General features: G+C 39.7%; 1 protein-coding gene across 6 annotated transcripts in view; it reads left to right on the forward strand.

Annotated features, from left to right (window-relative positions):
• The first annotated feature begins 3,727 nt into the window (after positions 1-3,727).
• The window catches only part of LOC123516208 (pyruvate carboxylase, mitochondrial-like), a 58,866-nt gene continuing 36,615 nt past the window's right edge, over positions 3,728-25,978 (forward strand). Inside the window, exons 1-3 of one of the 6 annotated variants that reach the window (XM_045275406.1) lie at positions 3,728-3,861; positions 14,241-14,332; positions 24,920-25,082. In XM_045275406.1, the coding sequence (XP_045131341.1) occupies positions 24,947-25,082 (136 nt within the window). In that variant the 5' untranslated portion in view covers positions 3,728-3,861; positions 14,241-14,332; positions 24,920-24,946. Of the gene's footprint in view, positions 3,862-4,567; positions 4,830-10,025; positions 10,148-12,661; positions 12,820-14,240; positions 14,333-24,919; positions 25,083-25,978 lie in introns of those variants that run through there. The other 5 variants (XM_045275409.1, XM_045275407.1, XM_045275408.1 and 2 more) reach the window with 5 other exon arrangements.

Below are 25,978 nucleotides of genomic sequence, written 5' to 3' on the forward strand. Positions count from 1 at the left end.
CTCTTGCTTGACATGCATGTGAAAGGCGGTCTACGTATGTATATACCTGCTCATGAATAGACGTAATATTTGTGATGTTTGTCATGAAAATCAAGTAAGAAAGAAGTACGTGTCTTACACCTCGAGGAAACCGCAGCTTTTCATGGTAAACTGGGCGAAGAAGAGCAATTATCAGGTTTGAAATGTCTATCATCAAATAACCTGTTTTTAATTTGAATTTTTTAGCACTGGAGCAAGTATATGTTCAAATGGCACAATTCTACGGATCATTATAATTATGATAGTTCCTTGTGGTAATTGATGAGAGTTAATGAGCACACTCCCCTTGGCTCCCTGTATTGGCTGCGGTGTAGGAGGCTGGCGCTGTGTACAGGCTGCCAGCCAAGCAACATTAAAACCCGGAAGCACACACGTTCTACTTCCCACGTACATAACCTAAAATATTTTCTCCTCTCGTGTGTGCGTGGACTGATTGCCTGACAAGCATACGTGTAACAGAGATTGTTGAAAATGCAAAGAATACCAGTGATATTTATCAATTAGTAAAGGAAGATGTAGTGGCAGCATCGTGATGACTGAAGAAACAAACTCTGAATTTTATTGGGCGGCTTGTGGTGGCTGCCGCATCGCCTCAAAACTACGTATGCCGCATCGTGCAACAGCGAATCATAATAGTTGGGGACACGAGAGCAGGGTAGCGAGATGCAGCATCAAGCTATCGAGGGTGACAGAAAACGTACATTTTCTTTCTTCAAGCTAATACTCACCTAAACTGAGATAATTTTATTCCCATAAATCGTTGGCATTTTCTATCTCTCTATCTTATTATTTTCATTTTTTATAGTAACTCTTTTCTAATATTCCATTATCATAACGCTGGCAACTGGTTGTTGTAAAGTTTCTTTAAAATTAATGTAATGTGGAATATAAACACCATATTGTATTTCAAGAAATCCATAAAGCAGTACATATAGTTTCCAGATTCCTTGCCCGCATTGTCTCCTGCTTAAACTATTTTTTTAGGAATGAGTTTGTATATGGAAAACAAATCGTTATTACTTCACAGTATACATTTTAAACTTTAGCGTTTGTTTTTATCAAGATTTCTTGAGCATAATTCTACTCCTAGTTACTATTTCAAGAACCATAATTCTCTCTCTCTCTCTCTCTCTCTCTCTCTCTCTCTCTGTGTGTGTGTGTGTGTGTATTTACCTAGTTATATTTACCTAGTTGTAGTTTTACAGGGCCTGGGCTTTACGCTCGTGTGGCCCCGTCTCCATATCTACACTTATCCAATTTTTCTTTAAAACTATGCACACTCGTTGCTGACACCACTTCCTCACTCAAACTGTTCCAAGTCTCAACACATCTTTGCGGGAAACTATATTTTTAACATCTCTCAGACATCTTCCCTTCCTCAGTTTTTTACTATGCGATCTTGTGCTTCTAATGTCATATTCTTCTCTCAGGATCAGTTTCTCATTATCCACTTGATCCATTCCGTTAATCAATTTATAAACTTGTATCAGATCCCCTCTCTCTCTTCTCTGTTCCAGGGTTGGTAGATCCATAGCCTTTAGTCTCTCCTCATATGTCATCCCTTCAAATTCTGGAACCATTCTTGTAGCCATTTTTGTAGTCTCTCCAACTTCCTTATGTGTTTCTTTTATGGGGGTCCACACAACTCCTGCATATTCCAATCTGGGTCTTATTATAGTACTTATCAATTTCTTCATCATTTCTTTGTCCATGTAGTGAAATGCTAATCCAATATTCCTTAGCAAATTATATGTCTCTGAAAATTCTATCAATATGGCTTACCGGTTGATTGTTTTCTTCCATCGTCACTCCCAAGTCCTTTTCCTTTTTACTTTCTCTAGTTCTACTCCATCTCCCATCTTATAGATTCCCACTGGTCGTCTTTCACTCTTTCCCATTTCCATGACATGGCTTTTGTCCACATTGAATTCCATCTCCCATTTTTACTCCATTTCCAGATCTTATTTAGGTCTTCCTGCAGTATTTCACAATCCTCTTTTGCTTTATAACTCTGCACAGTTTCGCATCGTCCGCAAACAGATTTATGTAGCTGTTCACTCCTCTGGCATGTCATTTATATATATGAGAAAAGTATTGGCGCCAATACTGACCCCTGTGGCACTCCGCTTTCTACTGCTCTCCACTTGGACTTCATATCTTTAACTACCGTCCTTATTTCTCTCCCCTCAAATAATTTTCCATCCATCTCAATGTGCTTCCTTTTAAGCCACCCTTCTCCTCTAACTTCCACAGTAATCTTGCATGTGGCACTTTATCAAACACCTTATTTAAATCCAAATAAATACAGTCAATCCATCCCTCTCTCTCTTGTACTTTATCAACTATTCTAGAGTAGAACCTCAGTAAATTTGTTACACACGACCGACCTTTTCTAAAACCAAATTGGCTATTTGATAATAATTTGTTGTCTTCAAGGAACTCGAACCATTGTTTCTTTATTACTCTTTCACACATCTTGCATAATATTACACTAGTTAGTGGTACCGGTCTGTAATTTAAAGGTTCTTCCTTCCTTCTCTTATATATGAGAACCACCTCAGCTCTTTTCCATTCTACTGATACTGTTCCATTTTCTATTGAGCATTTTATATAGGACTTGCTAGTTCTTCCCTACATTCTTTTAATATTCTGCCTGAGACTTCATCCGGTCCCATTGCCTTCTCTTCATCTAATTCCGTCATCAACTCTTTTATTTCAAGCTTGGTTACTTTAATCTTTTTCATATAGACAGTCTTTCTATTACCCTGTGGTCTTTCAAATTTGGATTCCTTAGTAAAGACCTCCTGAAATTTACAATTTAACAGTTCTGCTATACTTTTTGGGTCTTCCACCATCCCGTTCTCTTCCTTTTAACCTTTCTATTGTTTCTTTTTGCCTTATTTTTCCATTTATGAATCTGTAGAACAATTTCGGTTACTCCTTACATTTTTCGACAATGTTCTTTTCATAGTTCCTTTCCTCTTCCTTCCTCACCTTAGCATATTTATTTCTCGCTGCCTTGAAGTTTTCCTTATTTTCTGGATTTCTATTTCTCCTCCACCTTTTCCATGTTCCATCTCTTTTCTCCTTTGCCCTACGTAGCACGCCTTGCGTTAAACCATTCTTTCTTTCCTTCGCCTTTAGGTCTATATTTCGGGACATATTCCCTGACTTCTGTTTTGTATATTTCCAAAAATAAGTTATATTTCTCTTGCACCTTCTGAGTTTTTCATCTCCTCCCAGTTAACGTTTTTGAAATAGGTGTGTGTGTGTGTGTGTGTGTGTGTGTGTCCGCCTCAAAATTACATTAATGACTTTAGTGCAGAATGATAGATAATTAATTGATCGGCAACTATCATCTCGCAGTTACCAGGAAAACAATTTCCTATTGCTATCGAATTTCCAGGAAAGTCATCTCCAAACTTTCTATCATATATATATATATATATATATATATATATATATATATATATATATATATATATATATATATATATATATATATATATATATATATATATATATCATTAAAAAGAAAAAAAGTAAGGCAAGAGTTTGCTATGTACAGTACGTATTCATACTTTACACAAGAAGGCAGACAGGCATCGCAGAGCTCTCTAGATTAGAGGTACCTAAAAAATTTCGTTTTCTGTGGCTGTGCAGCAGCTGCACCAGCAGCAGCAGACGACCCTGCCACTGGTAAACAAACATAAGGTGGAGAGCGCACGGTCAGTGTGGTTCTTGGTGTAGCTTGCAGTTACTTGCAGCTTACCAGTGCTTCGTGGTGGCCTCTCTGGTTATCCTTGGGCGCTGTCATCGAAGGTGAGTACTTCAGATAGAATTCATGCCAGGCGAGTTGTGTCGGCCAAGTCTTGTGAAGTAATCCGGTGATTGACGTAGAGGGCTTTCAACCGTAAATTTTTACCACCTTTCCGGTATGACATTCATCATTTATTTCCAATGTTATACAGCAGTGACTGACGGGGAACATGTCTCACTTTTCTTCATACGTAATGTCCTTATATAAATAGCTGACTTACTGTTGATGGCTTTCCTTCAAAACCGAGATCACCCCCCACCCCAGCAAAGGACACACCCTTCCAACACAGGTATTCAATCAGTCTGCTGAATTTGGTTACAGGAAATAATTGAAGGCATGTATATTGTGACCATCACTTGCATAGATAGTCGAAAGCATTGATAATTTTCGTATATTGGGGGCAAAGCTAACTTGCCAAATGCTGTTGTGCTTGAAATGATCGTTAACTTGTGTAAGATAACTCTCTCTCTCTCTCTCTCTCTCTCTCTCTCTCTCTCTCGTTGTGTCATTGAACCAGATGACATTCGTGATAGTTTTTTTACACTCTACCTGATTTAATTATAGATTGGCAAACCTGCGTCACTGCGCGTCTATAAAAGACTACGATTACTAACCAGGTTACAGTAGTTCGAGCTTGACGGTGGTTGAAGAGGGCTGCATTGCCGTCAAGGAGCGAGGAGGGAGGGAGGGAGGTGGGGGAGTGGAGTGCTAGGAGTAGGAGGCATGGAGTTGGTAATAATTCCAAGTGGTGCATTATAGAGTCTGCGCCAAGGGAATATAAAAAATTATACAGCTTTCTAAATGTTGTAAATGGCCAAAAATAGATTTATTGATTGCCAAGAATAGTTGTATTGATTGCAGAACTCCCATGCCTCTCTCTCTTCCTCCATCACTCCATCCCTCCCTCCCCCTTTAACGTATATATCGACGGGAAAGATTTTTTTATTGGAGGAAACCGCTGCGTGATCAGGTTAGTGTCAGCCACTTTCTTTCCCTTGGTCTATCATCCAAGGTTACCTTGGGTCTACCCTTATGTGCCTCATCAAGTAAGAATAACGAGTCCAGTGTATGTTGGTGTGGGTGTAGGAGTGTTTCCATGCCCACGACTGATCAGCTGTGTGTGTTGTCATGTACAAGATGTTGACCTTGAGACACACCGGCGTCGAGATAAGGGAGTTCATTAACTCCATGGATCAATAGACGGAATCCCCGGTTTTCCTTGCTTCTTTTCTCGCCATGCTATTCCTTCCTTCCTGGAGCCAATGCAGGAGTGAGCGAGCGCTGTTTCCGTACTTAAACATCGACGCCATAACGAAGTACTCAGGTTCTTCAGAAACTGAGTTTATCTTATCTGGAGTGCGTAAATACAAAACATTATTATAGGGTAAAAATTGAAATGCAGGATTTTTTTTTATTAATTTTTCTTTCTTTCTTTTTCTTTCTTTCTTTATTTATTTATTAATTATTATTATTATTATTATTATTATTATTATTATTATTATTATTATTATTATTTGAGAAAGTCTGGGGGCATCTTTCAAGGCGTCCAGCGAGCATGTGTGGCAGTTTGCTTAAAAGAGTGTTTGTGACCATGTGCTTTTAATATCGAAAGTAATTAATTATGTGCACGTAGCACAAAGAATCGTTGCAGGAGATCCATTCTCTCTCTCTCTCTCTCTCTCTCTCTCTCTCTCTCTCGTCATAGTATACCTAGTAGGCGTCTTCACTGTGGATATCCTTGCGATAGGAAGATCAATAATCCTCAACATGAACACTGCCCGCGTTACTTACAAGCCTTGAACCGTTAATACATAGCACAATTAATTTCCCCTCCAGCACAACAGTATATTGAGCCCACGGTATTCCAGGTACAGATGATGTAGAGTCACTTCATCTATCAACTCGACACAACCTTCCAGACAACTATCCCCTCTTCTTCAATGACACTCAACTGTCTTCCTCTTCCACAATGAATATCCTCGGTCTGTCCTTTGCTCATACTCTTAACTGGAAACTTCACATCTCATCTCTTGCTAAAACAGCTTCTATGAAGTTAGGTGTTCTGAGGCGTCTCCGCCAGTTTTTCTCGCCCCTCCAACTGCTTACTCTGTATAAGGGCCTTATCCGTCCCTGTATGGAGTACTCTTCGCATGTTTGGGGTGGTTCCAGTCACACAGCTTTGCTTGTCTCATCAACTCCCCTCCTCTGACTAACTGTCTTCAGTCTCTTTCTCACCGCCGAAATGTTGCATCCCTTTCTATATTTTATCGCTATTTTCATGGTAACTGTTCTACTGATCTTGCTAACTGCATGCCTCTTCTCCTCCTGCGGCCACGCTGCACAAGGCTTTCTTCTTCCTCTCATCCCTATTCTGTCCAACTCTCTAATGCAAGAGTTAACCAGTACGCTCAATTATTCATCCCTTTCACTGGTAAACTCTGGAACTCCCTCCCTGCATCTGTATTTCCAAATTCCTACAACTTGTCTTCTTTTAAGAGGGAGGTATCGAGGCATTTGCTCCCCTAATTCTGGCTGACGGTTTTGGCACTTTTTGTACTCTTTGGAGAGCCAGACCTCAAGTGGGCTTTTTTCTAACTTTCTTTTTTTTTTCCCTTGGCTGGCCCTCTTCCCTACGTAAAGAAAAAAAAAAAAAAAACTTAGGAGTGTCTTGCAGGATTATGAAGCAGACCTTATTTCAAATACATTCCTTGTCTCTCATACGCTTTCCTTCCCCTCGATAAGGACATTGTATTTATACAACACTGACGAATTCAGCATAACCTGCATATAGATTTTTTTCTATCGTGTGTGTGTGTGTGTGTGTGTGTGTGTGTGTGTGTGTGTGTGTGTGTGTGTGTGTGCGTGTGCATAGAGCATGTAAGGTATGCATGTAGAACATACGAGATATTCATCATGTCTTATATACTTTATATAACCGTCTTTTGACCAATCGTCCCATAGTTGTGATAACCCAGAATCATATTTTAAAAGGAGTTGATAACGTAGACCGTTGTGAAGTGCAGTACATGTGTAGCGAGGACAAAATGTCGTGTCTGGAACAGGTGAAACGACCGAGTGTAGCCAATATTATTACCTTCTCCCACGCTTCCCGCCACACCCCACACAAACTCCGCATTGCAGGTGTAAAGGACAGGTAGTGACTGGATGTATATGTTGTAACGGAGAAAAACTGACATTAGAATTAACAAGAATTACAGATAGGTAAGTAGATCACTACTTGACAAAGGCCCTGTTACTTTCAAAGCATGTGTTGTTAATAATGGTTATGAACACTTAACGGAAATATCTAAGAGATTAATTACTTTTAATATTTAGTAGGAGTGATGGTGGTGGTGTTGATATAGTAGTAGTAGTAGCAGTAGTAGTAGTAGTAGTAGTAGTAGTAGTAGTAGCAGCAGCAGCAGTAGTATGATTGTAGTACTAGTAGTTGTTGTTGTAGTTATTTTACTACTGATAGGATTTTACCGTACTCTTGCTGCTGCTGCTGCTGCTGATACTACTACTACTACTACTACTACTACTACTACTACTACTACTACTACTACTACTGCTGCTGCTGCTGCTGCTGCTGTTGTTGTTGCTGTTACTGTTACAATAACAACAATAGTAGTAGTAGTAGTAGTAGTAGGATCAGTAGTAGTAGTTGTAGTAGTAGTAGTAGTAGTAGTAGTAGTAGTAGTAGAAGTAATGGTAGCAGAAGTAGTAGTAGTAGTAGTAGAAGTAATGGTAGCAGAAGTAGTAGTAGTAGTAGTAGAAGCAGTAACACTAGAAATAATAAAAGTAGTAGTAGTAGTAGTAGTAGTAGTAGTAGTAGAAGCAGTAGTAGTAGAAGCAGTAATACTAGAAATAATAAAAGTAGTGGTAGTAGTAGCATTAACAGCGATGGTTGGTGATTGTGGTGTTCACAGGCAGTAGTCGTTTGGAGGAGGTCACCGCTCGGAAAGAAGCGGTGGATCTCGAAGAAAGGGAAAGTACATAAACCAGTTTTAGACGGTCACTCTCTCCCTTCTCCATAGCACTCGCACCTCTCTGGCTCTCTCCTTCCCCTACACGTCACCAAACCCCCTACACCCCTGACTATTTTCATGCCACTGTAGTCGCCCCATGACGCCCTGACAAACTATACTGAGTTCATTGTGTCAGTTGAAGGGTCCGTCTCTAACCTCGAGCAATATGTACAGTACGTTTCTCTCTCTCTCTCTCTCTCTCTCTCTCTCTCTCTCTCTCTCTCTCTCTCTCTCTCTCTCTCTCTCTTAGTAACGTTTTCTTTTGAGATAGTGTCTACGGTGTGTGTGTGTGTGTGTGTGTGTGTGTGTGTGTGTGTCGGGTTGAGTGATGTGATGCTAGTACATTTTACTCTCTGCTGGAATGCTTTTACGTTATAGTCTAAAATACCACAAATTATTGTGCATTATTTATGTATATAATGGTTTCCTATGATAACAGTAGATATACACTTCTTATAATTTTGTTTAAAATTTATGGGGGTCGTTGTCATACATCATTTTTTATTTGAAATAAATATAGAAAATAAATAAATAAATAGATATGAAAAATAAAATTATAATGGTAATGCAATATGTAAACCAAAATTCACTTACTACAGAGCTTTTATAAGTTATATGTTTTTGTCATGTCCTTTAATGTTACACTAACGTTACTTAGATTACAATTTACCAAAGACAACCCGCATAATTTCTCACCATCCATTAAACATAGGGAAAAAATAAGATCACGTATCCAACACGCGTCGCACACTCCGCCGTACCGCTACTTTGAGGCATGTCTTGATTCGCCGTGACCTTGGACGTCACTTCGGCCAGCCCAGCAAGCAGAACATGTCCAGTTTTCAAATCAGCCAGAAATCCGTTACACGTGTCAAATACTATCTCTGAACATGAGATTCCTTTTCCTTCTCTAAGTAGGTCACGAGTGGTTTAAAGAGGTGAGAGGCAAGCAGGTGACTGAGGCCATACAGGGGAGTGAGTGTTCACCTCCCGACCTCGAAAGTCTGACGAATTTGTTATATCCTAATAGGAGTATTTTACTCGGTCCAGCATATAACGGGGATAATTATGGCATAATACGCATCCATGTAGATTTTGTTACGCCCTTCCAAAGTTTTAAACAAGGTTATGGTGCATGGCTAGACTGGTACAAATTTCCAGCCTAGATTAGATCAGAGTTGACTTTCAAGACAGGCGACAGAGTTGCAATTAATGGCTGTAAATGCGAATGGGAACAGATTATTAGTTGTTTGCAAGAGGTCAGCTTTAAGTCAAGTCATTATTGTTGTAGTGCACGGAAATACCTAAGTTAATGAGGTCGGATCCCGATCCGACAGCCCGACATGCATTTAAAAGATTAACTAATATACAGATACATGGCAAATGCTGTTTAGTAATATCAAATACATAGTACTTAACGTAGATTGAGGAAATCCACATGACGGATGCACAGTAAAGTAAATCTGACTATGTTTATTTAAGCAATGAGTATTTATTCTAACAAGTCTTGCAACACCAGGAGTAAAGAGTCTGTTGCCATGGAGACGTGTGCGTAGGTTCAGATGAAGAGAGAGACAGGCGCTAAGTAGCCTTCAGATGTTACCTTGAAGTTGATGCTAGCTACGGATACTGGTAAATATCAGCTGACTGGGCTCTGTAACTTCTGCGATGTGCTGTCATATGGTCCAATCAGATTCTTAAGTGTGGAGGTGTGACCGCTAAATGAACCAATCATATTGCTCCATCCCGAGGGTGTGTCTCACGCGCCAGCTGATTTGAAGAGGCTGTTCATGGAGGCCACTGGATACAGGCTGGTGACAGGGTTGTATCCAAGGGAACCTGCTTCTCTTCACCACCTGTCAAGGTCATCTTTCGGTCAGGAAAAAATAGATGAATAAATATGGTAATGTGGACAGGACCGCTATAGATGTTCAGTTGTGAGTACACGATTCGTTTCCACGAAGTACTCACCATGCGCTATTGGATATAGATGCACATAAATAGGAAGAAACATTCTATATCCAGTTTTATGTGAACATTTTAAGATGGATAATGGTTGTAGATCATTATAGTCTACGTTTTGGTGCGTACGTGAGGTGAGTTAGTGTCCTGGGTTAGGGAGTGTAGGGGTGGGTGGGCGAGGAAGAAACGTCCTACTGGTGGTGGTGTGGTGCTCTCTACTGAGCTAGCTAAAGCGCAGTTGTCGAGCGGAGGTCAAAGGGAGAGGAACACCTCGGCTCTCGTGCGTCAGGTATGTCAGGTATGTGTCTTGATGCGTTGTCTGCTTAGGTCATATACAGCCATGATCACGAAGCAGGAAATGTGCGTGATGTTAGTTTTTAACGTTTGATGTTCATTTGGGATCAATATTGATAGTTTTTTTTTTTTTCCTTTGCGTCATGCAAGTACTATTTAAGTACCCATTGAATAAAGATGGAATAGCATTGGCTGTATTGTTTTGGTGGAGGTGGTGTGTGTGTGTGTGTGTGTGTGTGTGTGTGTGATTCACTTCGGTCGTCTGCTGGTCACCCAGCCAGTCTTCCCCATTACGGAGCGAGCTCAGAGCTCATAGACCGATCTTCGGGTAGGACTGAGACCACATCAACACAACACACACCGGGAAAGCGAGGCCACAACCCCTCGAGTTACATCCCGTACCTATTTACTGCTAGGTGAACAGGGGCCACACATTAAGAGGCTTGCCCATTTGCCTCGCCGCTTACCGGGACTCGAACCCGGCCCTCTCGATTGTGAGTCGAGCGTGCTAACCACTACACTACGCGGTGTGTGTGTGTGTGTGTGTCATGCTACACAACTTCGTGAATATCATTTTTTTTTTAATCTTTATGGTATATTTGGCACGGGAACCTTCACATACCAACTCTCATGAACATATGCATGAAATTTTTCCTTCATTCAACACACACACACACACACATTATTAATATCAACTACCAAATGTTATTCATATAGTATATAATGATATTGTTGCTAGCACCACCTTATAGATATGCACAAGGCCAAGGTCATCATGGTTATCGCTAGCATAAATTAAGATGACTTACGAATGTCATTTGTTAGCATGAACAGATGCTTGGCACACACACACACACACACACACACACACACACACACACACACACGGCCCGGTAGCTCAGTGGTTAGAGCGCTGGCTTCACAAGCCAGAGGACCGAGGTTCGATTCCCTGGCCGGGTGGAGATATTTGGGTGTCTCCTTTCACGTGTAGCCCTTGTTCACCTTGCAGTGAGTAGGTACGGGATGCAAATCGAGTTGTGACCTTGTTGTCCCGGTGTGTGGTGTGTGCCTGGTCTCAGGCCTATCCGAAGATCGGAAATAATGAGCTCTGAGCTCATTCCGTTGGGTAACGTCTGGCTGTCTCGTCAGAGACTGCAGCAGATCAAACAGTGAAACACACGCCCCGGTAGTTCAGTGGTTAGAGCGCTGGCTTCACAAGCCAGAGGACCGAGGTTCGATTCCCCGGCCGGGTGGAGATATTTGGGTGTGTCTCCTTTCACGTGTAGCCCCTGTTCACCTAGCAGTGAGTAGGTACGGGATGTAAATCGAGGAGTTGTGACCTCCTTGTCCCGGTGTGTGGTGTGTGCCTGGTCTCAGGCCTATCCGAAGATCGGAAATAATGAGCTCTGAGTTCGTTCCGTAGGGTAACGTCTGGCTGTCTCGTCAGAGACTGCAGCAGATCAAACAGTGAAAACGTTTTACACACACACACACACACACACACACACACACCACGTAGTGTAGTGGTTACCACGCTTGGCTCAACCGAGAAGACCCGGATTCCAGTCCCAGGTACGGCGAGGCAAATAATGTGTAGACTGTAGACCCTGTCCACCTAGCAGTAAATAGGTACAGGACGTAACTCAGGGGTTGTGGCCTCGCTTTCCCGGTGTGTGTGATGTGGTCTCAATCCTACCCGAAGATCGGTCAGTATGAGCATGTATCTCCGTAGGGGAAAGGCTGGAGTGGTGAATAACAAATTATCCTTCCCCTAAGGGAGAAAGAGGCATGCAAGCAGCCTAGCAACAGTTACTGTCTCTATGCTTGAATTATTCTCGTCTTTGTAACTTGCGAGATACCTATTCAGATTATTGACATGACTTACTTTGTATATAACGTTTAAAATCGCAGCCTTTATGACGAAGACGTACTGTAGCATACTATATCATAGTTTCGATAATGGTTGTCTGATTGAGTAGTGTGTGCTTTAGTGAACGAGTCAGCAGCGTGTTCAAGTCATATATATTTGGAATGTTGCCAACACGTACAGCACATCTGCACAAATGACTTACTGGCAACTGTGCGAACCCTTTTCAACCATAATTTCATGCAGCTATTGACAAACCAATCTCAATATTCCTACATTGTCAATGCTTATAGGAAGTGTTTCTAAAATACCAGATGGACCTTGGTGTGCGTATGCTGGTGAGGAGCCGGGTAGGGAAAGAAATACGTAGGTGATATAGAAAAAAAAAAAAAAAAAGTGTGAGCGGAATATGGTAGAGATAGGTTGTCAGGCCGGTTGAGACATGATATATTTGATTGCATAGACTACTAGCTTGGCGAAATTACATATTTATATTGTTTGTTCTCATCACAAATGGAAGCATTATCATAGCACATCATTTTAGAATTAACCTACTATCAAGCAGATAGTAAAAGTTTAATCCGGAACTTCAGGCTTATATATATTAACAAACACTGCTTGTTTTATCACCATGTGCTGCTTACAGTTTGTTAACCACGCCTTTATGGTGGAGTTTGGCAAGCGTCTCTCTGTGTTGGGTGGCAGCCCGTGTGCCATGTCTAGCCGGCGAACGTTTACTCCGTTGCCACTCGCATCCTAGCAGAAAGGAGTGAGTCCAGAAGGGGAGGTAGCAGCAGGTGAAACCTCACGTAAGAGTTCTGTTTTACAATGTTTAACTTATTGTTTGATGAGTTGATGATGTTAGGGTTTAACGAACGTGAGACTAAAACAAAATTAAGTGGATATTATCATCACATATACCGTAGTTGTATACCTAGAGTTGTGTTGCTGTATGCAAGGAGCGTAGCACGTGCAAAGCGAGTGACAGCCCACCCCAACCTTGGACTCTAGAACGCACATTTCGAAATACAAACCTAAGTATATCATCGCATTTTGCCCATCAAAATCGTAACAAAGATCCTGATTATTGTCATTTAAAGTGTCTTGATGTGCGCAGTATATAAAGGGGATTCCAAAATAAGGAAGTGTTACATTAAACCCATATTATTATTATTATTATTATTATTATTGTTGTTGTTGTTGTTGTTGTTGTTGTTGATTATTTATTTTATTTTTCTATATTTATTTGTTCTTCCTTCCTCATATATATTTATTTATCATTAAGTATTATCATGACACGGTTCTTCATGTTATTATTTACTGCATACCCAATATAGTGAACTTCGTGCTTCCAATCATTTACTAAAGTAGACCCCAGTAGTAGATAGATGCAGCAGGGTACATGACGTGATGCTGGCACCCACGGCGCACGTACACATGTTAAATTTAAGTAGATTACCAGCGACACAACAAAAAGAAACCTCGCTGGATAGATGTAATTGTTATGTATTTCATCTAAACTCTCGCTGTATGAGAAGACCGACCAACCAATGTGTGGCCACTATGACCTGGCAGACGTCCTATACTGGCTGCCGCCCACTCAGCTCTTAAAGGGGTGATTCCTTTCCCCCCACGATGCTGTCTCCATGGCTTAACAGTTCAACGGACGTTAGCCTTTCGTTCTCCATCACCGTCATTAGCCGCTGATAACGTATCGGCTAGTTATCTTAAGTGAAGACGACATGCCAACCTTTACAATGAGGTCATGAAGCGTTACGCTAGATTCTTAACTAGTACAAGTTGCCTAAAAAGGTGATAGATCAACTACAATCTTGCATGAAGGATGCATGTCATCGTTTACATGTGAATTAACTTATCACTCTTTAGATAGTTTGCGATAAGATGGAGCAAAATACAGGATGCAGTGTACACGTGGGTATGAATGTACAGTAGGCCCGAGTACAGTGGTTCCCAAACTTTTCTTGAGTGGGTACTACTGGGAAGGCCCGTACAGTCCCTGCCTGCCACCTGGCTCCAGAAAAAAGACTCGGTTCCAGCAAATATCAATTTATTACCAAGTAGAACAAATAAATAAACTGCTAACAAGAAACGCAATTCAATTTAATGTGCTACGTAACTGCTGTAAAACTTATCGTAAAAAAATCTAATTACCATTTATTTTACATTTTTAGTGTAGTTGTCTGAAAATGGTATCTTTTGCCACTACCAGGTTCTTGAGTCCACGCCAGAAGCAGCTCTACTGTACCTGATTAGGAGGAGCCACAAACCAACCCAGCAGGAGGACCTGCAGGACAATAAGTTGTATGTTACCATCTTTTCTTGCTTCATAGCTTAGCAAGGGGTATGATTTGGTTTCTTGATACTTAATATCATTTACATACGTTACTGTACTTACTTTCCAATGGTATTTATTATTTTACAATTACACCATCATATTCTACAACGTTTGGAATTAATTTTGCATACCTTAATGGATTCTAAGGAAATATGTCTGAGTTTCCGTTTGTTTGTTTGTTTTCTTTCTTTAAGTATTGAACTCTTCCTCATTAAGTGTGGAAATTTTATGGAATGCTGGGTTTTCTAGTGGCATAGATGGAAAAACGATGTTTTACGATTAAAATCAGGATAAAATTGTTGACTAAAACAGTTATGGTCTGGTCACATATGATGCCGGGTTTTATTGAAAAACCTATAAATGTGAATAAATATACCCGTAGACACGAGCACATCCCCGAAAATTTTCGTAGACCCGATCCCAGTGTATTAGCATTAACTAGTAGCGTCTAGACCAGCGTTTCTCAATCTTCTCCGACCATAGCACCCCTGTTGTCATGTCTAAGCAGTCCAGCACCCCCAAACGAATATCTTGTTATTAGAAGGATAAAAGAAAGTGAGGTGAAGCATCACTTCCCAGCACTCCTAGCGGGTGCTAGCACGCTGCTGTAGACCCAGAGTTAGCGTCAGAAATATTTCTATTATTATTTATTTATTTGTTATTATTATTATTATTTTTTTTTATTATTATTATTTTTTTTTTTTTTACTTATCTTAGTGGATTCTAACAAACTTCTCTCTTAGTTTCTGTCGTCCATTAGTAAATCTGGAGATGTGTGTTCCTTTGTGTCATAAGAATAATTACTAAAATCCTTGGTCAACATTGTTATTCCGCTAGGTTTCGAATCTCAAGTGTTCGAGAAAGTGTTTGTTCGAGCGTGATTCTGGAACCTTGATTGGAATTATGCGTGCGCGATAGTAAGTCAGTGAAAATTTCGGAGAAAAAATCAGGTAATCAAATGGCTTTTTATCCGTAAATGAAAACTGATTGTCCTCCATAATGCAATTCTCGATCACTGTCACCATGTTCCGTTGCGAAGCGTTGTTCATTCACTTGTTTTGGATGTACATCATCATTTTGTTGAAACGAGGTAGCATTAACTTTTTTTTTTTTTTATCACGGTGTTATTCTGAGTACTGTGGTGTTCTAAGTGTCAACCGGAATGCAATTTTCCGTGAAGAACAAGGTGTTTGTCGATGCACGAAAACTTTCCGTGTTGGACATAGAGCTCCGAAAGCCACTTTTAAGAGTTAGATAAGGTTAGATTAGTACCCTTCACGGGATCCAGGTTAGGTTGATATCCTTAGAGTACAGCGTCCCTGTTAAACGTTTTTAAGTTATCGAGGCTGCGCTCCTAATGGCAAGGATCTCTGGATATGGGAGAAATTTGCTTATAACTTTTACTCATAAAATCATATTCGTTTGTGTGGATTAGGAAAAGAAATCTGTGTAGCCTCGTTTTTAATTTTTCGCCAATATTTGTCACCAGAATTTCGCCAGGTTGTATTCTTCCACCCATTCTCATTTCTCCAGCGTGTTGAGGTAATACAGGAGTTATGGTGTAATTCTGAAGGTTAATTTTTTATGCCCTTTATTTGGTTTTACCCTTCTGTTGATATTTAGTTTAGTTTAAACTTGTTTTGTCTTCCTTACTATTATCCTGTTTGTTGATATATTTAGTGTCTAGTTTCTTATTAAAGATAAGTACAGTATAACTGCCACCACCATAGTTTTTCCCCGTCGTTTCTGCATTATGATAGTGTTTCGCTTAATTTACCGAGTTCTATATATAGGGCACTGGATAATCTATGGTAGCCAGATAAATTTTTATTCAATGTAAAATACTAAATACAATTAAGGCTTCACCTTCTTTTTTCTGAAATAACCATGATATATGTAATATGCTAACTATACTTTGCTATCTTTGGAGCTGTGGGATGCCCATACAAGGAAGCATGACATAATAATCACCTGAATCCATGACGATGTTGAAAGAATAAATTTGCAACAGGTGATTTGAGTGTGCAGGGTATATCTTTGTTTTCAGTAAACAGCATTCCATTTCAGTGTAGGTGTTACATAATAATGCGTATCACTGGTGTTTCAACAAAAAGAAAAAAAATTGTAAATCCCCCTGAATATTAATTTTTCTTTTAAAAAAATGGTTTTATCAAAATTGCAAATGGAGTTAACAGGCAAAATTTATTCTCAACTTAATCAAAAACAAATTTTCCAAGTAGTTCATATTTAGAGTATGATTACCTGGCAAAATAAATAAAGGAAAAAAATCTCTACAATGGTTCACTTTTAAGTTTTGATCTCCCCTTTCCTAAAATGCAAAAGAGTTAACCAGCGCTCATGAAAAATTTGTGTCTTCTGCAGACAATTAAGAGGTCTGTCTGAAGTAGTTATTGTATCAAATGTAAGTAGTGTGGTTATTTTCATACAATCAAAGTTATAGCAAATTATTTATTATTTTCTCTTGAAGTTTATCAACACTATGTACATCTCAGAACATGAACAACCAGTGGCAGTGCCAATGGGGGATTTGGAAGTGCTTGAGCTGCCCCAATAATGAGCCCAGCCACCCCAATATTGCTAACCTTCCTGTAATATCAATTAGTTCTAAGAGGACCAAACAGTTGAACATTGATGTTATTATAGACACATTTGCTGCCAATCACCAGAACAGGCACAAAGTTTTAAAGAAACATCTTGATTTAAAGTTCTTGGGCTGTTTGCCATGCTCTAACTTCTACTATTCTTCTTCAGATTGTCTTAACTTTATATAGAATCATTCTTTTCTGCCATGTTAACTGCATACTGTACTTATATTTTTATCTCTTTTGACAAAGTGGTCTTTACCTTAATGGTAATAGATTTTGAATATACATTATTCTGGATTTCCTTAATTTTATGTATTTCCTTGGGCAGAATTTTAGGGGAGATGAAAAAGTTGTTATACTTGTACATTAACACTGCTTTTTCAAACAGTACAGGTGCTTGAAATGTACCTTGATAGCTATTTATACATAGCAATCTACCATCAATACTTCACTTTGATAACATTTTGTGAAGTCCCTCCACATTTTATCTCAGCCCCCTTCAGCCCATACAATAAAGATTTGCTGGTATCGTTACTGTGAACAACCAACCTACAGACAAGGGAGATCGTTCATCAGTCTGACGCTGTCAGGTCCCAGTCCATTTTATACAATCCTTGCTCCAGTTTATGATTGATTTTTTTTTTAGTGTCCTTATATGTTCAGTTCTCTCAACTCTTAACATTGATTTTGAATACTTTCTTAAATGGTCCCCATGTATTCCCAAACCTAACATGGTAGATTTGGAGTTTACTGCAACTAAGTATCACTAGAATTTTACCACAAACTACATATAGTTCACAGTATGTGGATATATATATTCAATCAAAGACATATCCTGATGGGGATTTTTCATATGACTGGCCTAGGGAAAACCAGATATGTTGTTTTCCATGTTTCCCTTGTGTGGGTTAAAGTATTCTTTCACCATCATGACATTCTTTTAAACCCATAATTAACTTTAGTTAGATAATATTGGTCCTTATTTCTTGCCCATCAAAGTATGCTATTTTTATTTCTCTCCACCCCTTTATTATTCACCCCATGATGTGTATTTACCTAGTTGTAGTTTTGCAGGGCCTGGGCTTTACAGTCGTGTGGCCCTGTCTCCATATCTACACTTATCCAATTTTTCTTTAAAACTATGCACACTCGTTGCTGACACCACTTCCTCACTCAAACTGTTCCAAGTCGCAACACATCTTTGCGGGAAACTATATTTTTTAACATCTCTCAGGCATCTTCCCTTCCTCGCATCTTCCCTTCCTCAATTTTTTACTATGCAATCTTGTGCTTTGAATGTCATATTCTTCTCTCAGGATCAATTTCTCATTATCCACTTGATCCATTCTGTTAATCAATTTATAAACTTGTATCAGATCCCCTCTCTCCCTTCTCTGTTTCAGGGTTGGTAGATCCATATAGCCTTTAGTCTCTCCTTATATGTCATCCCTTCAAATTCTGGAACCATTCTTGTAGCCATTTTTGTAGTCTCTCCAACTTCCTTATGTGTTTCTTTTTATGGGAGGTCCACACAACTCCTGCATATTCCAATTTGGGTCTTATTATAGTACTTATCAATTTCTTCATCATTTCTTTGTCCATGTAGTGAAATGCTAATCCAATATTCCTTAGCAAATGATATGTCTCTGAAAATTCTATCAATATGGCTTACCAGTTGATTGTTTTCTTCCATCGTCACTCCCAAGTCCTTTTCCTTTTTTACTTTCTCCAGTTCTACTCCATCTCCCATCTTATAGATTCCCACTGGTTGTCTTTCACTCTTTCCCATTTCCATGACATGGCTTTTGTCCACAGAATTCCATCTCCCACTTTTTACTCCATTTCCAGATCTTATTTAGGTCTTCCTGCAGTATTTCACAATCCTCTTTTTGCTTTATAACTCTGCACAGTTTTGCATCGTCCACAAACAGATTTATGTAGCTGTTCACTCCCTCTGGCATGTCGTTTATATACTGTATATGAGAAAAAGTATTGCCGCCAATACTGACCCCTGCGGCACTCCGCTTTCTACTGCTCTCCACTTGGACTTCATATCTTTAACTACCGTCCTTATTTCTCTCCCCCTCAAATAATTTTCCATCCATCTCAATGTGCTTCCTTTTAAGCCACCCTTCTGTGAGTGTGTGTGTGTGTGTGTGTGTGTGTGTGTGTGTGTGTGTGTGTGTGTGTGTGTGTGTGTGTGTGTGTTTTCCTGGTTGTATTTACCTAAAGTCCGTTCATCCAAATCCAAAAATGCTGTTTTTTGCCCACCCCCCATCTAAACCTTGACACTTAAATTTTCTTCAAGTACATTTATTTTTTTTCATTTAACTCAATAGATATACAAGTTTATAGCTTGAAGAAAAATAAATGTACTTGAAAAAAATTTAAGTGTCGGGAAGGTTTAGTATTTCTCCAACCAACTCAGTTCCCTGATTCTTTGGATGAACGGACTATAGTTGTAGTTTTACAGGGCCTGGGCTTTTACGCTCGTGTGGCCCCGTCTCCATATCTACACTTATCCAATTTTTCTTTAAAACTATGCACACTTGTTGCTGTCAGACTGTTCCACGTCTCAACACATCTTTGCGGGAAACTATATTTTTTTTATATCTCTTAGACATCTTCCCTTCCTCAGCTTTTTACTATGCGATCTTGTGCTTCGACTGTCATATTCTTCTCTCAGGAGCAGTTTCTCATTATCCACTGGTCCATTCCATTGATCAATTTATAAACTTGTATCAGATCCCCTCTCTCCCTTCTCTGTTCCAGAGTTAGTAGATCCATAGCCTTTAGTCTCTCCTCATATGTTATCTCTTCAAATTCTGGATGTGTGTGTGTGTGTGTGTGTGTGTGTGTGTGTGTGTGTGTGTGTGTAATTTTACCTAGTTGTATTTACCTAGTTGTAGTTTTACAGGGCAGGGTCTTTATGCTCGTGTGGCCCTGTCTCCATATCTACACTTATCCAATTTTGCTTTAAAACTATGCACACTTGTTGCTGACACGACTTCTTCATTCAAACTGTTCCACGTCTCAACACATCTTTGCAGGATACTATACTTTTTAAGATCTCTTAGACATCTTCCCTTCCTCAGCTTCTTACTATGCGATCTTGTGCTTCGACTGGCATATTCTTCTCTCAGGATCAGATAATCATTGTCCACTTGGTCCATTCTGTTGATCAATTTATAAACTTGTATGAGATCCCCTCTCTCCCTTCTCTGTTCCAATGTTGGTAGATCCATAGCCTTTAGTCTCTCCTCATATGTCATCCCTTCTTGTAGCCATTTTTTGTAGTCTCTCCAGCTTCCTTATGTGTTTCTTTTGTGGGGGTCCACATTACTCCTGTATATTCAAATCTGGGTCTTATTATAGTACTTATCAGTTTCTTCATCATTTCTTTGTCCATGTAGTGTGTGTGTGTGTGTGTGTATAATTCACTGTTTGATCTGCTGCAGTCTCTGACGAGACAGCCAGACGTTACCCTACGGAACGAGCTCATAGCTCATTATTTCCGATCTTGGGATAGGTCTGAGACCAGGCACACACCACACACCGGGACAACAAGGTCACAACTCCTCGATTTACATCCCGTACCTACTCACTGCTAGGTGAACAGGGGCTACACATGAAAGGAGACACACCCAAATATCTCCACCCGGCCGGGGAATCAAACCCCGGTCATCTGGCTTGAAGCCAGCGTAACCACTGAGCTGTGTGTGTGTGTGTGTGTGTGTATTTACCTAATTGTATTTACCTAATTGTAACATACGGGAAAAGAGCTATGCTCGTGTTGTCCCGTCTCCATATCTATTAATGTCCAGCTTTTTCTTAAAATCATGAATATTCCTTGCGTTGACCACTTCCACGTCTAAACTATTCCATGCTTCCACCCTTCTATGAGGGAAGCTATATTTTTCACATCTCTCCTATAAGTGGCCATTTTAGTTTTTTCCCATGCCCTCTCGACATTCTTTCATTCCACATACACAGATCTTCCCTATCCATTTTTCCATGCCAATCATCACTCTGTATATTGCTATCAGGTCTCCCCTTTCTCTTCTGTTTTCCAGGGTCGGAAGTTGCATTCTTTTCAGTCTGTCTTCATAAGTCAAATCTCTTAAGTCAGGCACCATTTTGTTGCAGCCCTCTGTACTTTCTCTAGTTTCCTTATGTGTTTCTTTAAGTTCGAGCCCACTGTATTGTTGCATATTCAAGCCTCGGTCTTATCATTGCAGTAATTATTTTCTTCATCATTTCTTCATCTAAATATACGACGCCACTCTTATGTTCCTCAATAAGTTCAATACTTCTCCAATTATTTTGTTTATATGTCTCTCTGGCGATAGGTCATTGGTAATTGTCACCCCAAGGTCTTTTTCTTCATGACTGGTTTTATGTCTTCATTTCCTATCTTGTACATACTCCTGATTCTTCTTTCACTCTTGCCAAACTCTATTTTCTTGCATTTTGTCGTGTTGAACTCCATTTGCCATGTACAGCTCCATTTCCATATTCTGTCCAAGTCTTCCTGGAGTAGTTCGCAATCTTTGTCACATCTCACTTTTCTTAACAATTTTGCATCGTCTGCAAATAGGCTCACATAACTGGACACCCCATCCACCATGTCATTTATGTAGACCGCGAACATTACTGGTGCCAACACTGATCCCTGTGGAACTCCACTCTCCACCAAGCCCCATTCTGATGGTCTGTCCTTAATTATTGTTCTCATTTCTCTTCCTACCAAAAGTCTTCCATCCATTTTAGTAAACTGCCATGCACTCCTCCTACCATTTCAAGTTTCCAGATCAGTCTCCGGTGTGGTACCTTATCAAAGGCCTTTTTTAAATCCAGATATATTCCATCAGCCCAACCATCTCTTTCCTGTATTACATCTATCACCCTCGAATAGTAACATATCAGGTTTGTCGTGCATGAACGCCCTTTTCTAAAACCAAATTGACACTCACAAAGTATGTCATTTTTCTCCAAGAAGTCTGTCCATCTATTCTTCACCACCCTCTCACACATCTTAGCTACCACACTTGTAAGTGACACTGGTCTATAGTTCAATGGGTCTCTCTTGTTACCTGATTTATAGATTGGGACAATGTTAGCTCTTTTCCAGTCTTGGGGCACTACACCTTCCCTTAATGAGGCATCAATTACTTCACAAACTTTTTCTGCCAGTTGCTCCTGCATTCTCTTAAAATCCATCCTGATACCCCATCAGGTCCCACAGCTTTTCTCACTTCTAAACTCCCCATCATATTCTTGATCTCCTCCACAGTTACTTGAAACTCCTTCATAATCCCTTTCTGTTCCATTACCAGTGGTTTGTCAAAAGCAGTCTCCTTTGTGAATACCTTCCGAAAGCATCCATTCATAGCCTCTGCCATTTCCTGGGATCTTCACTGCATACTCCATTTACTTCTAAACTTTCAATACTTTCTCTATTTTTGATGTTGTTGTTCACATGTCTGTAAAAAGCCTTGGTTGGTCTTTACATTTATCAATTATATCCTTTTCTTGTTTCTTTCTTTCTTCTCTTCTAATCAACACATATTCATTTCTTGCTCTTTTGTAACTTTCCCACTGCTTAATCCGTCTTTTCCTTCTCCACCTCTTCCATGCATCCTCTTTTCTTGTTCTAGCCTTTTCACATCTATCGTTAAACCAGTCCTGCTTTCCAACTTCTCTATGTTGTCTTATTGGTACAAATTTTTCTCACCTTCTTTGTATATTTTTATAAATTCCTTCCACTTTTCATTTGCTCCTTAGCACTCTTGAATTTCATCCAATTTGTCTCTTGAAAGAATTTCTTTAGGTTTCCAAAATCTGTCTTGGCATAATTCCATCTTCCCACTTTATATTCTTCATTTCTTCTAGATTTCTCTTCATCTATCACCTTGAACTCCAAAACTGCATGATCACTCTTTGCTAAAGGGCACTCCACCCTCATCTCCTCAATGACCATTGGCTCTGTACTAAAGACCAAGTCCAGTCTTGACGATGCTCCCTCTCCTCCAAACCTAGTATCTTCTTTGACCCACTGAGTTAACACATTTTCCATTGCCAGTGTCAATAGTGTATTTCCCCATGTTGTCTCTGATCCTTCCATTGACCAGTCCTCCCAACACACCTCTTTACAATTAAAATCTCCCATCATTATAGTTCGTTCACAGCCACCCAACATTTCTTCCAGACATGTTCCTGTATCACTTATCATTTCTTCATATTCCTGTACTGACCATGCATTTGTCTTAGGTGGTACGTACACCACTATGTAGTGCCTCTTTTTCCTTCATTAGTTTCTGCTCTGATCTTTAGCACTTCTGCCTTTCCCATACCTTCTTTCACTTGATCCACCTTTATATCTTTTTAACCAGCAACATCACTCCTCCTCCCATCTTACCTACTCTATTTCTTTTCCAAACATTATATTTCCTTCTCCAACCATCATCAGGTCTTCTCCCTCTCTCAGTTTTGTTTCAGTAAGACCCACAATATCTGGGTTCTTGTCCTCAAGTAATCGTTGAGTTCTAAAATCCCGATATCACTCCATTTATGTTGGAATACATTACATTCCGCTCATACGTAAGTTTCTTTAGTCCTTTCTTACTGTACTTTTCTGGGTTATGAACCACTTCCTCAGTCTCATATCCAAGATTCTCCAGAAAAACTCTTTCTTCTCCTCTTCTGTCCTCTCCATTTTTTTTCAAAGCCTCCTTTCTCAACTCATTTAACATTTCTCTTTCCTTTTCACCGTGTGTGTGTGTGTGTGTGTGTGTGTGTGTGTGTGTGTGTGTGTGTGTGTGTGTGTGTGTGTGTGTGTATTTACCTAGTTGTAGTTTTACAGGGCCTGGGCTTTATGCTCGTGTGGCCCCGTCTCCATCCAATCTTACTTTAAAAGTGTGCACACTCGTTGCAGACACTACTTCTTCATCTAAACTGTTCCACATCTCAATACATCTCTGCGGGAAACTATATTTTTTAATATCTCTCAGACATCTTCCTTTTCTCAGCTTTTTACTATGCAATCTTGTGCTTCGGATGTCATATTCTTCTCTCAGGATCAGTTTCTCATTATCCACTTGGTCCATTCCGTTGATCAATTTATAAACTTGTATCAGGTCTCCTCTCTCCCTTCTTTGTTCCAGGGTTGGTAGATCCATAGCCTTTAGTCTCTCCTCATATGTCATCCCTTCAAATTCTGGAACCATTCTTGTAGCTATTTTTGTAGCCTCTCCAATTTCCTTATGTGTTTCTTTTTATGAGGGGTCCACACTACTCCTGCATATTCCAATCTGGGTCTTATTATAATACTTATCAATTTCTTCATCATTTCTTTGTCCATGTAGTGAAATGCTACTCCAATATTCCTTAGCAAATTATATGTTTCTCTAAAAATTCTATCAATATGGCTTACTGGTTGATTGTTATCTTCCATCGTCACTCCTAAGTTCTTTTCCCTTTTTTACTTTCTCCAGTTCTACTCCATCTCCCATCTTATAGATTCCCACAGGTCGTCTTTCACTCTTTCCCATTTCCATGACATGGCTTTTGTGTGTGTGTGTGTGTGTGTGTGTGTGTGTGTGTGTAAATTCACCTCGGTCGCCAGCTGGCCACCAAGCCATTCTTCCCCATTACGGAGCAAGCTCAGAGCTCATAGACAGATCTTCGGGTAGGACTGAGACCACATCACACACAACACACACCAGGAAAGCAAGGCCACAGCCCCTCGAGTTACATCCTGTACCTATTTACTGCTAGGTGAACAGGGGCCACACATTAAGAGCTTTGCCCATTTGCCTCGCCGCTTTCCGGGACTTGAACCCGGCTCTCTCGATTGTGAATCGAGCATGCTAACCACTACATTATGTGGTGTGTGTGTGTGTGTGTGTGTGTGTGTGTGTGTGTAATAAATTTCAATCCTCATTGCAGGTCTAACACACATACCTGACAAGAAAAATGTTGGGCGCCCACCTCTCCCGGCTGCGGCTTGTGGCCCGGCCACACCAAACCATTACCTCAATCCTGCGTCTGGCTCATTCTTCTTCCAGTATTGAATACCAGCCAATCAAATCTGTCCTTGTAGCTAATAGAGGTAAGATTTTTTTCTTTGTTACATAAATTACAGGATCTCTCCAATAACTGGATTCTCTCTCTCTCTCTCTCTCTCTCTCTCTCTCTCTCTCTCTCTCTCTCTCTCTCTCTCTCTCTCTCTCTCTCTCTCTCTCTCTCTCTCTCTCTCTCTCTCTCTCTCTCTCTCTCTCTCTCTCTCTCTCTCTCTCTCTCTCTCTCTCTCTCTCATTGCTACATGTTCAGAAACAGCCCTTGTATATTTATTTTTATTATGACAGTTTTGTTTTACTGAAATTAAGAATATGCCATGAAATCCTTATAATCAACACTGAACAGAAGCTTTCACTTAAGGAAATATTTTGTTTTGTTTTTATTTCCAGATGTATGTACATATTAATGTAGCAGGTCATGTTATAACATTTTCAGATTTGCAGACAATTAGTATTCTTTCTTTTATTAGTGTTGTTTTTTTATGTATGGAAAATTATTTTTGCATACAAGTTTATTATCTGCTTAAAGGCCTAAACTCACCCATCATCTTGTTGAAGGTCACACTGCACATGCCTCAACTAAAAAGTAGCTAATAGTCATATCAATGTTTATTTTAATTTATACTATATATTACTGTGTGGTGGATGGTTCCAGATAGAAAAAAATAATGGATAGATAAATAGATGAAGACTCATCTTTATTACTGTATTTAGATTGTTAATGGATTGGGTTTCTCAATCCAGTGTTTCTTATATTTCAAGAAAAGTTTTCCTTGACCTCAGCTACAGCTTTTCATACCTGTGTGAATAATGTATGAAGTATCAAACATCAGAAGGGTCAGTCATGTTAGTTGAAACTTAGATAGTTGTGTATGACACTTTTGAAACCTAAACTTTTGCATGAGACAGGATAAATGTCTTTTCAAGT

The sequence above is a fragment of the Portunus trituberculatus genome, chromosome 40 (genome assembly GCF_017591435.1).
Source record: "Portunus trituberculatus isolate SZX2019 chromosome 40, ASM1759143v1, whole genome shotgun sequence".
Taxonomy (NCBI): Eukaryota; Metazoa; Arthropoda; class Malacostraca; order Decapoda; family Portunidae; genus Portunus; species Portunus trituberculatus.